The 12,403-nt window shown below is 39.7% G+C and overlaps 1 protein-coding gene across 1 annotated transcript; it reads right to left on the bottom strand.

Annotated features, from left to right (window-relative positions):
* Nucleotides 1–8,191: 8,191 nt before the first annotated feature.
* DSEL (dermatan sulfate epimerase like) lies at nucleotides 8,192–12,161 on the bottom strand. The gene has a single exon (XM_054984319.1). The coding sequence runs from the start codon at nucleotides 12,044–12,046 to the stop codon at nucleotides 8,384–8,386; it is 3,663 nt and encodes a 1,220-aa protein (XP_054840294.1). The 5' UTR covers nucleotides 12,047–12,161; the 3' UTR covers nucleotides 8,192–8,383.
* Nucleotides 12,162–12,403: the final 242 nt, after the last annotated feature.

Genomic DNA, 12,403 nt, shown 5'->3' with positions numbered 1-12,403 from the left:
ATTTTATAAGCTTCACCTCTAAAACAGATAAAATATCATTGATTTCTGCCCTGAGGAAATGATCAGCACAAAAGAGTCCAGGAGTGCTTTGATTAAGGGCCACTTCTCATATGAAATTTTGTTCTACATAACACACAAAAGCTTTGCAGATCTACCTGTAAGTTTTATAGAAGCATCCAGTAGCAGCCTGTTAGTAACAATGCTTTACTAAATGGATCTTTGGTCTGATTCCCCCCCCCAACACACACACACACACTCTTGAAGGAATAACATCATTGGTGAAGTAAGTATACTTTGCCAGGCAAACATTCTCAACACACAATATGGAATTAAGTTCTAACAACACTATTTAGAGCATGTCCTTGCCCTCAAGTATAGTGAAGTGTATCTAAATGCCACCCCTAAGGACAAAATTTATCTGCACTGCCTTTAAAATGTTTCTAAGAATACAGCTTCTCACAGGATTAGTGTTGAGGCATGCAACTAACTCACACATCATTGGAAATTAAATAGAGCAGCAATTTAATTAAAAAGTTCTATAGTCGACAAAACATGAGATTTTATAATGTGTTATAGTTAACACTGGGTTTTTAAGAATGCTAGAATAAACGACTGGGTTTATTATTTTCCTTTAGTTCCTCCCCTCCCCCCCTCAAGCACATCAGAATCATAAGGGAACTATCCATTTCTACTGGTCCATTTTAGAATTTTAGTTAACATGAGTTAAATTATATATTTAAACACATACAGCTTGTTTGGATATTTGAGGACTTTTCAAGTCTGTTAAATAGCTGTCTGTCCAGTTAAATTTAACAGATATTGTCGTCACTAGTCAAATTTGTATGGATTTTGCTGTATTTTTAAAGGATTCCAAGAACACCCTTCAATGTGATATTCTGACACTAAACAGGAAGTACAGAGTCACATGAAAATTGGTCTGATGGGGAAATCTCTACATTGACACCATTACTGTGTATAAAATGCTTTATATGTTGTAGAGATAGTAGCTAAGGATTTATGTCAACAGATTATAAAAGAAAGATCTTATTTATGGGGTCCATACAGTGGATAAGCATAGCAAATCCCAGTCATTTCTCCATGAGCTGAAATCTGGATTTAGCACACTGTATGCCTCAGTGCTACCACTGAGGTTAAAATTATGGGAATCTGACGACAAGCCAGCTCTTAAAGAGATCTATATCTGGAAAATCTATCCTTGTAAATACTGGAACTGCATCTTAATAGTATTATCTCTGCTTCTAGAATGCTGGAGAAGGACCAGGGACGTGAAGACCCAAGTTTGAATACGCACTCAGGCGTGGATGTTCACTACTTGACCTTAGGCCAGTCTCAGCTTGAACCACTTCCTATGGCGGTTGTTGTGAGAATAATATTAATGAGTGAAGAATGCTGTTATAAGCTGCTTTGGATCCCCAGTGTGGAGAAAAGTAGGGGATAAATATCTAAATAAAACAAATATTTATAATAATAATAAAGTGCCATCAAGTTGCAAGTGACTTATGACAACCCCTCATGGGACATTCAAAGCAAGAGATAAGCAGATGTGGATTGCCACTGCCTTCCCCTGCATAGCAATCCAATTCTTCCTTGATGGTCTCTCATCCCAAGTACTAACCAACTATTCTAAATTCTGATAAACTCAGGCTAGTCTGAACTATTCAGGCTGCTTTGTAAAAAAAATGATTGCCATCAAGAAAATTTACCATGGTTGAAGATAAAATTGAATTACCACTCTATTTCCAATTATTATCAGATGATATGGCACATGTACTGATAAAAATAACACTATGGAAGAAAAACATGTAAATTTAGTTGGGTTTTTCCCCTCGTGAAATCATAGCCCTGGTTCATACATATACAATTCCTGTATATAGAGCATTCTCCTTGCTGCAGCTGTGTTGAGGAGCTAATGTATGAGCTAGGATGTCATACAGATATCTGATTTCCTGGAGGCTTCACTTATATGAGCTCTCACTTTCCAAGGACAGAGCTCCCAAAGTTTCCAAGGTGAGAACACTTTCCAAGGTAAAAACACCCCAAAGTTTGAATATTGATGTAGATTCCTTAACTCATGTTACTTTAAAGTAAACTCATGTTTACTTTAGCTGTAGCAATTGGTCACTTCAGGTGGGGGCGCATGTACAAAATCAAACTAGGGAGTAGTGTTCTTATCAGGTTATTTTCCCTTGTACCATTGGACTGAAGAGCTAACTATCTTTTCAAATATGTTCAATATGACACAGGGACAGAAAAAGATAACAGGTTATTTAAGAAATGCATATTGCAAACAGGATTTTTTTTTAAAAAAATCATGTGTCTATATTTATATTGTTAGCTATTTTTAGTCAGTCTTCTAGGTTTCATAATCTTGTTATTTTCTCCATGACTAAAAAATTCTTCCTGCTTAATTCCATTATCATTGTTTCTCCTGCAAGGGCACCATGAGTCCCATTAGTAAAGAGTAATTATACAATACAGCATACAAATAGAAGTTTTGCTATTTGTGGTTTTCAAAATCCGATTTTCTTGCATTATTTATCTCTGTACTTTTAATACAATCATCCTCTTAACCTAGCCTGGAGTCTTTATTGGTAGGCATGAAGTTATTTAAAAATATTTACTCAACAATATACTGATAACAACAGACAGCTTGTTGTCGGGCTAGGCACTAGGAGATAAAAAGCCAGACTCAAGATTAAGCCTGTATGACTTTTGATTTAAATGTAGCCTACTCACAATGACCCGGCTGTTGTGTTTCTTCTCAAAAACTGGCAACAGACAAAAGGTTTCTTAAGCTTCTATAATCACCATACATATAGCAGTCATGCATCATCCAATATACCATCAGTCATATACCAAACCATAACCCTTCTAAATCCACTGAAGTCCCAGATGTGGGATTCTACTTAAGATGACATGGTGGGTTTAGTTGGTTAAAAATGGTAAGGGCCGGCTTTGGACTACCAGGAATCTCTGGAGTGCAAGCTGCACTGGACTGAGAACTATGCTATTGAACAACTCTCATATATGTCTGTGAGACCTGAATGGAAGAACTTCACAGCAGATTTTACCTTACATGTATTTTGGAATTAAGGCCCCCTTTGGCGAGCAGCTCTACATATTTTCACTCTGTTACTTTAGCAGAAACAAGAATTGAAAAAGTAGCTCTGGAAGTGAGTATCATCCTTCTCAGGAGACTGCTCCCATTTCCATCATAATAGCAGGAGGCAGCTGTGCAGACTGGAGTCTGTGTTTGCCCTATGGTTGCCAACCTCCAGGTGGAGACTGGAAATTTTCCAGAATTACAACTGATTTCCAGATGATAGAGAAGTTCTCCTAGAGAAAATGACTGCTTTGGAGGGTGGACTCTATGACATTATAACTTGGCTGAGGTCACTCCCCTCCCCAAATTCCACCTTTCCCAGACTCTACCCCCAAATCTCCAGGAATTTCTCAATCCAGAGTTGGCAACTTTAGCTGGCCCCCTGACTTCCCTGCTCAGTTAGAAACGAGTACTGGACCACACATGAATTTCAGGGATGAATTGTGCTGCATTTGCTTGTCAGTGTTCATACTATGGCAGCTCAACCCTAAATAAAAGTTATCTTCCAGATGGAACAGTAATGGCATATAATCTCTGAGTGTTAAATTGCTTATTCGCTGGAAGCAGCAGGTTTTTTTTTTTTTAAAAAATCAGTAACGTGGGGATTAGTCTCTGAGACAGATGTCATAACTTTTTATAAGACTAAAAGGACATGGCACTAACAAGTACATCTCTCTGTAGTTTCTCTAGACTCTTAGCCTTACCTCAGAAGTCCTCAACATGCCAGCAGAAGCTAGCCACGTTATGTGGTTTGCTCAGGTTTAGGATTATGTAGCCTCCAAACAGACCAAATGTATTTTACTAAAGTCTGATTTGACAAGTATTGCACTGATGACATTAACAAGGGACTGGCATAAGCCGAGGAGCTTGAAGAGCGAAGATCCAGTTCATCGACTAACAAAAATGTAGCAGCAATGATAAAAGTCCATTTTACATATGTCTGATAACATAAAAGCGGGAGAGAAAAAAGAGAGAAACAGTTTGGCAGGAATAACAGTTGGGACCTAAGCTTTCACTGATGCCTCAGTGTGGACATTGATACACTTTGCTGTCTCCTTTTAGCATGTGACATTCTACCTAGCCTGAGGAAAGCCTTGGGGAAAAAAAGGGATGTTAGTTGCTGTTCTAATCCAAGACAAGTTAACAGCCAAGTTACAGTTAGTGAAACTGTGACATATCAACAGCTTTATCAGGCCAGAGGCACATTTTGACAAAATAATGAATGGCTGGGAAAGAGCTACTTTTATCTAGGTCAGAATGAGAGATCACAAAATGTTGCTGCCTGTTAACAGGGGGCTGGGGGAGGGAGGAGAGGAATGTAACACCAAAGCATTCAACATCACCAAGAGGATATCAGTCTTCAGAGACAAACTCATTAAATCCTGACACCGGGTAATGCTTGTCATCCAAATAAATGGTAATTACTTAGTTGGAATATTTCAGCATAATGGCACCAAACTATGATTGTAGTTCTTACCAACAAGAGGAAGCATATTTCTCTCCACAGCTTCATTTGTAATGAAATGTCAGGCAGAAAAAAGCAGAGGGGTGATGGGGGGGGGACAGAAAGGAAGGGCTGTCTCCGCCATCATCTAAGCTTGATTAGCACATCTGCAGACATTTATAGTTTTCTCTAGAGAATATGAAGCAAAATGGATGAGGAGAAAAAACACAGGCATACAAAGAGTTCATGGGAGAACAGAATCTAGCTTCAAAGAAAAGGAAAGGGGTTTGCAAAAGAGTGCTTGCATCTAAAAATTTAGTGACAATTAAAAGACTGTGGGAGTGATTTTCAATAAAGGAAAATTGAAATGGATTTTGAAAAGGAATAGCTAAGATGAAGTATCATGAACTAGGATGGGAGATGTGGAGGGAAAAGCAAAGATCTGAAGCATTCTTTACACATTCATTATACTAATGTAGCAACCCTAAGCATATTAACAGTGCAGTCCTAAACAGGTCATAGATACAGAGGAGTTAGCCGTGTTAGTCTGTAGTTGCAAAATAGTAAAGAGTCCAGTAGCACCTTTAGTACTAACCAACTTTATTGTAGCATAAGCTTTCGAGAACTACAGCTTTCTTTGTCAAATGCTGGACTCTTTACTATCCTAAACAGGGGTATTGCCCTTCAAAATCCATTGTGTTCAATGGACTTTGAAAGCAGTTCAGGATTGCACTATAATTTTCTGTTGAGTACTAAGATTAGAACTGGGCTGGTACTATTCATACCCTGAAACTATGCATATTTACTCAGAAATAAATCCTATTGATTTCAGTGGGATTTATTTGCACGTTTGTACATTTGGAATTGAAGCCTTAATTCTAAATTGTCCTGCTCATTTTGATGTAATGGAAGCATAAGGTGACTTCAAGGGCTGGTTTGCACATTACTGGGGGAAAAAAATCCAATCCATCCATCATATGTCTCCATTTATTTATTTAGAGTACTCCCCTGAGGTGGCTAACAATTTTTTTAAAAAAATATTATCTATATTACAAAATTAAATTAAACCCAACAACATTTAAAATAGCAAATACAAAATACATTCAGCACTACAACATATAACAGAATGCAAGAAGTGCCACCTTTCTGTCAATTAAGCTCAACAGACACCCAGAACAAAATGTCTTCAACTGGCTTTAGAAAGCTTGTCAGAACAACTCTACTCTCCTCCAGATAGAGAAAATTGCAGAGTTTGTGGGTGACGGTTGACAAAACCCTCCTTTGGGTTCCAACTAACCTCTCTTTGGATAAGGTCAGAAAACACCAATAATTGATCTCAGAACTTGGCCAGGTTGATATGGATGGACACAATTCTTTAAAGAGCTGGTCCGTGTCATCACAGAGACATAGGATGGACAGGCAGGAACATTAAAAGGTTTTGAATGAAGATGCATTTCTGAAAATCTGGGGTAAACACATACTCTGGAGCCTGGGTCAGTTATGGATCTCAAGCATATGTTTACATTGAATTTTCAGATACACATTTCTCTCACATGCACGCATTACAGAAATATCTATTGCACACAAATGTGAATGCATTTGAAGCAGACAGAGATTGAATTTTACATGCTATGTAAAAGTGGTTTTTGATTCTCCTGTTTTTGGTGCGCAGTTGTATAAAGTTTTTAATGCACTTTCTGTGCAGGTGTATAAGGTTTCTAATGTGTGAGAAAGGGAAGTCTTCAATGCTCTAGCTTTATAAAGATTTCTTAATCAATTTCTGGGCAAAGGGGAATTAAAGTTACATTTCAACCTTCTGTATATGCATGTGTCATTTCAGTAAGCATGTTAAGATGTTCTTATGAATCCCATGCGGTAAAATTTCAATTTATTGCTAACTTATTCATGGGAATGTTGCAAACACAATAACCTCTTTAAAATGACGGCTAAAAGAGTCTTGTTTTGTTTTTTTGCATGATTTACACATGCCGATGAGAATTAAGTTGCAGTTCAGCACTGTAGAATTAAATTGGAAGTGCTGGATGAAGTTCCCTAGAAAAAGAAATTACATTGCAAAAAATAAACAGAAGACTCTTACACTGTTCCCTAGAAAAAGAAATTACATTGCAAAAAAATAAACAGAAGACTCTTACACTGATACCATACTTCAAGACATGCATACAAAGCTCAGGCTAGCTCTCCTGTTGTTGACAAGTAACAGACCAGTGAAAATTAGACTGCAATCTACATGTTTACCCTAGAGTTATCCTATTTAAAGTCAAAGGAACTGTCCTGTAGTTCATACAAAGATCTGTGACATACCATTGTCCCCCTCCTCCTGACCCGGCATGCATTAACTTCTTTACGACCAAAGTAACATTCTCAAGAAGATGTTATAACGAAGCCACATAACCTTTACCCATTTGCTCCCACTAGGCAGCTAGAAGGTTTGTTGGCTCCAAGCGGCAAAGCCCTCATTCTTTAATAACATCACTGAAATCCTGTCATCCAAATACTATGTTTGTGGATTGCAGGAACAACAATATACCAAATAAAGACTCAAGGAATTTGTCAAGAGAAATGAAAGTGGTTCTGGTTTATCTGTAGCTCTGTATATGGAACCTGCATCAGTCTGCTACCTGTCTATGACAGGAGAGCTAGCCAGAGCTTTGTAAAGTATGGTATTAGCGTAAGGCCCTTCTGTTTGTCTCCATTCACAGTACCTTCCCCACTTCCTTCAGAGCCTACAATTTAATTCTACAACACTGAACAGCAGCTATGCACCCACAGATAGAACAATGGAAAAAACAGAAAACCTGACGAAGAGAACTTGATTCTCGAAAGCTGATGCTACAATAAAATTGATTAGTCTTAAAGGTGCTACTGGACTCTTTTAAACCAAGAGACTACAGTCTCTAATGTTCAAGAACCTGAGAGCTGATATTAACTCCTATGTTTCCTGGGAGGTCATTTGCTTCTCTTTATTATTACTTCTGACCTAAGACTCCATGATCTAGATACAACAGAAAATGTAATCCTACTGAGCCACATTTGTCACTACTGAGATAGAGAACTGTATCGAGGAGAACTGTTTGATTTCTGTGTCACTTTTGCTCTTTGCCTCTTTGCTAAGGCTTCCAATAAGATGGCATAATCCTAGCAAAAATGGGAGAGAGGACAGATGCGGGGTGCATATATGTATGTGCAGATTCAAAGGATCAGGTTCCTGTCATTCCAGTGATGTTAGGCAATCATAAAACCCAGTTTAACTGGCTGGTTAGACTGAGTTTACAGGCTCTCAGCACCATTCGTGTAGCTAAAATCGGCGACAACATGCCAGTAAATCTAGCCCAAGGGAGATCATGCTGCCAAATGTAAAATCTGTTCTATGAGACAAACAGTTGTACATTGAAAACTAGGGACGAGCCCTTCTCACCTCCCTTCTGAATGATTTCACATTGGCCACCAAATAATCAGCAGACAGTAGCGACACTTTGGAACTCCTTGCCTGGCTGGGATTCACTCTAATCGCCTAGAAATGAAAGATCCCTTATCCTATTACCAATCCCCTGAGCTATCCAATGCCCATCTGGAAAAGAATATAAAGATCTGCACAGCTTTATTTTAAAAGTAATTATGAATCTTTTTTTTTAAGGGGGAGGGGAAGAAAAGCAAACACTTACTAGACCAAATATCTCTTTTCATTTAAAATAATCTCTGCAGGTATAACGGACTGTACAGACATTTTACAAGAATAAACCAGCTTCTCTGATTCTTATCTACAAATTGAAGAGCCTGGGGATCCTTAGTGCAAACTACTGCTGACCCGCAGCATCTAAATCAGTAAACTTTGGATATCCTAAGTGGTCCATTAGAGTTGAACAGATGTCCTCGATCTGACTAATTTCCTCATGAGGCATATTGTGTTGCCAAGCATGGATACTTGCTGGGGATACTTCTCCTTCATAAGGAAGGTAGAAAAGATTGGTGGAGGTGGCAAATAATATTTGGTTTAAGCTGGCAGGAGACAGAGGGATGCCCAGAAAGGCATAGATAGTTTCAGCCATCTTCTGGGGGAAGTGGACAATGTCTTCAAATTTGAGTAGCAGATAATTTGCCGGTAGCAAATCCACATTGATTCTCAGGGCTGCTGCTGTATTTGCCACCCACAAATGGGACATCACAGAGACTGCATTGGGATTTGAATGAGAGAGTTCCTCCCTTAGTGATTCATATTCAAAGGCGTAGCCTGAATTTAAACTGCATTTTTCTTTCCTGCCTTCTGCTTTAAACAGCATAGCTAAATGCTGAGGCACCTTTCTCAAGGAGTAAAGGCTCGGCTGGCTTTTGTACAATACTGAATAGATCCATGCCCGAGGGTCCCGTACTACATAGAGTGCTCTCAGTGAGGGACCTATAATTTCTTGAAAGAAAGGAAGCTTTAATGTCCAGCTCCCACTGCTCAGACTAAGCACAGGGCGTGCATTGGGATAGAAGGCAAGGTGTCTCCTCAGTTCCTTAATGTATTCAGCATCTTTGTCTGAACTCCCTCTCAACCGGTTTCTTTGCTCTGCTATGGATTCTCTCTTCCTGGGCCGTCTCTTCTTGTCTTTACTGAGTGTAAAATGCTGAATTAACTTATTACTTCTGCTGGTGTCATGTAAATGAATATTTTGTAAATGAAGTTTTGTGTCTTTGACTAGAGAATGCAACCAACCCTGGAGAAGATGAAAACGGCCACTCTGAACATCAGACGCCTTCCACTCACAGGCATCTACGAAGGAGTCAATCTCAAATTCTGTCTCAGGGATATCAAGGTATCCTGTAGGTATCCTAATATATACAAAATCGCTGCTGTTGAAAAACAGTTGCTTCAGGATTTCTGCACCTGAACTGGGGAGAGAGGTGATGATAACATCGGGCAAACTTACAGAGTGTCCTTGTTCTTTTCCTGCACTATGTTCGGGGCTTGTTAAATCGCTACTCCACTTTGCACAGATTGGCTGTGTGCAAGAGGTCCACACATCTACCAGTTCAACAAACCACAATGTGATTACCAGGATCAGAATCCAACGCAAAAGTTTGCTGAAGGAAATGTAGAATCGCCATTGAAAAGCCAGTATAGCCAAGCTAATCCCCAAAATCAGCCCCGCTATTATATTCATTTTAAATCCAAATGGGAAGACACTTCTGATAGTTGGTGCTTGCTTTTCTACTACTTCAGTGCCCAGACCAAATCTAGTTACTTTTTCTGGAGTGGCTACCTTGGCATAGCCACCAAACCCTAAATAACTGAATCTTGTCCTCAGATTTAGATAGTCAGTTACAACAGAGAAAATAGTTTCTGTATTGTTGACATTTAGAGCCATCTGAAACCCTGATCGGGTATCTTCTATAAACCTACAGCTAGATATGTTGACATAAGGTCCATAGAACAGGTAGGCAATTCTTGCAGTGGTACTTTTGGTAGAGAAAGTGACATTTACAAACTGTGTCCACCTCTTTTTGAACTCCGCTGCCTGCTCTGCCTCTTGTATCCTAGCAACAGGACTATTTCCATGATGGTCAAACCAAAACATTTTATAGTGAGCATCCCACACATCCATCATGGCTCCATTATATTTGTTCATAAATTTATATGGAACATATTTAAAGTCAATGTCAAGGTTATGAAAAAAGGCACTGATGGAGCTGATGGGAGAGCTTTCCTCCTTTTCGATATGGTCCACTACAAGCAACGTCTGAGGATTTAGCAGAAGCAGAGAACGGTATACACTTTTCAGCTTCATTGCAGAGGAGTACGCAGATGCTGCCTCCCCACTCACAAACATCATTTCATTGTGCTGAGAAGCTGTTATGATTTCACCACCTGCATCTCCAACTTCATCCCCAGTCCACTTCAGCCACTGTGTGCATTCTCCAAGCTGACCTTCCCATGGTTGGTTGCACTGGCTGGTTGGAGACGGAGCAAACACCAGGACATTATTCAGGTGGCTGAGCTTGGGACCGTAGAGGGCTTCGGATACAAAAACCTGTCCATTAGGAGCAAAAGTAAAAGAATTTTGATCTGGATGTTCATGCCCTGGATTGAAGCTTCTCCACCCATCAATCCAAGAATATGGTTGAAAGTGAACTATATCATAGACAGCACGGCCACCCAACTTTCCAGATTTAAAAGAAACAAAGGTGTTTGTCTGAGTGTTTGGCAACCCTGCTCCATATGTAACAACCCCCCAGTTAGGGAATGTGTGCATTTTAGCATTGCCATAATCAGGGGGAGGGTGAGGAGTGAGCTCTGGGTCATACCACAGGTATTCTGTGTGAAGGGTACTCCACCTCTGGGCAGTGGATGGCACCATTGGGCCATCTTTGGGCCGGTGCTTTCTAATTTGTTGTGCAAGCCAATTGCCTACTCCATTCTTCAACACAAATTTATCAAGGAAAACTAGTTGGCTTTCAGGGCCATAAAACCAGTTATAATTAGAATCAGCTATACCGACAGTCCTCTGAAAGCCTGGTAAAAGTGTAGCATAATAAAACCAAAAGTGCATTTTGAGCCAGTTGTTTCCAAAATTATTAATCCCAAAGTGGCGCTGTGCCAGAAAAATATACTGGGTTATCGATTTAGCCGTATAACTGCCATAAGCCACACCTTCATCCAAAGAGCCATCGACAATATGATTAAGTAGAAACAAGGTTTTCTCCATCACATCCACTACAGCATGTTTCCAAGTATTGGCCTGGGACTCCATGCCCCCTTCTGTTACTAGGGCCCCAATAAGCAATGCTAACATATTAGTGGCTTGGTGATTATGAAGAAGTTGCTTGCCCCAGGAACGCACTTTGGAATATTCATATAGTTCCTCACTCACGGCCCATATCTTAGCAAAATATTTTTGCCTTCTGATATCATCCAGCGAGGCATATAAGAAATCAAAAGCCGTGGCAAAGCCAGTTAAAGAGTGCCCAAGTGGAACTTCATCCCCTGGGGCATTCTCTACCAGCCAGTCTTTGTAACCAGCCATTCGGTCCATATATTCTACAACAAAATCAAAAGCAGCTTTCTCTTCTGGGCATAGGAGACAATACAGTGCTAAGGGAGGCAGATTGTTTCCATAGATCTCATTCCACTTGGCAGCAAAATCAGCATGCTTGGGGGGTGGTAAGTAGTAGGATGGATTGGAAAGCATCACTGAAACCGCACTTCGGATTGCTCTAAAAAGGTGCAGATGGCTCGTGTGCGATTTCTGCCTCAGTGCTGGAATCTCATCAGCGTTAAAATATAAGCTTGGATGGATAACAGTTGTTTTCATTTTCTCATTAGTCCTGAAAACTTCCACTTTCTGCTCATCGTACTGATCCATGTTCTCTGCAAAAGTCACCCAGTCCGAGTAATTGCTTGCAGATTCTTCAACAGTAGAGAGTGCCAACATCACTAATGCTAGAAATAGGGAATGTCCTGTAAACATTAGAGCCATGATCCATTAGGCAGTTTCCTCTCTTCAGGCATACACCTCTTTGAAAAACACAGTACTCAGATTTCAAACATGAACTGGGCTACTAGTGTGGAGAAAATACACTTGAAAGCTTTTACAGAAGAAAAAGAGCACTTATGCCATGGTGAATACACAAGTCTCAACAGATGAGGTCTTTAGGTTCAGTCTGGAAAAATGTTTAACTGCAGGTGCATTGAGTCAATATAATACAAACAAATAAACAACACATAGAGCTACAGATAATGTTGCTTCTCCATCTTTCATGTATGCTAGGCTAATGAGTAATTTGGTGACCCAAGGAAGTCAATTAAACACTGAAGTGTAGCAAAAATGCACCTC

This window comes from Eublepharis macularius, chromosome 7 (genome assembly GCF_028583425.1).
Source record: "Eublepharis macularius isolate TG4126 chromosome 7, MPM_Emac_v1.0, whole genome shotgun sequence".
Lineage (NCBI taxonomy): Eukaryota > Metazoa > Chordata > Lepidosauria > Squamata > Eublepharidae > Eublepharis > Eublepharis macularius.
This window is presented reverse-complemented; position numbering and strand designations above follow the sequence as displayed.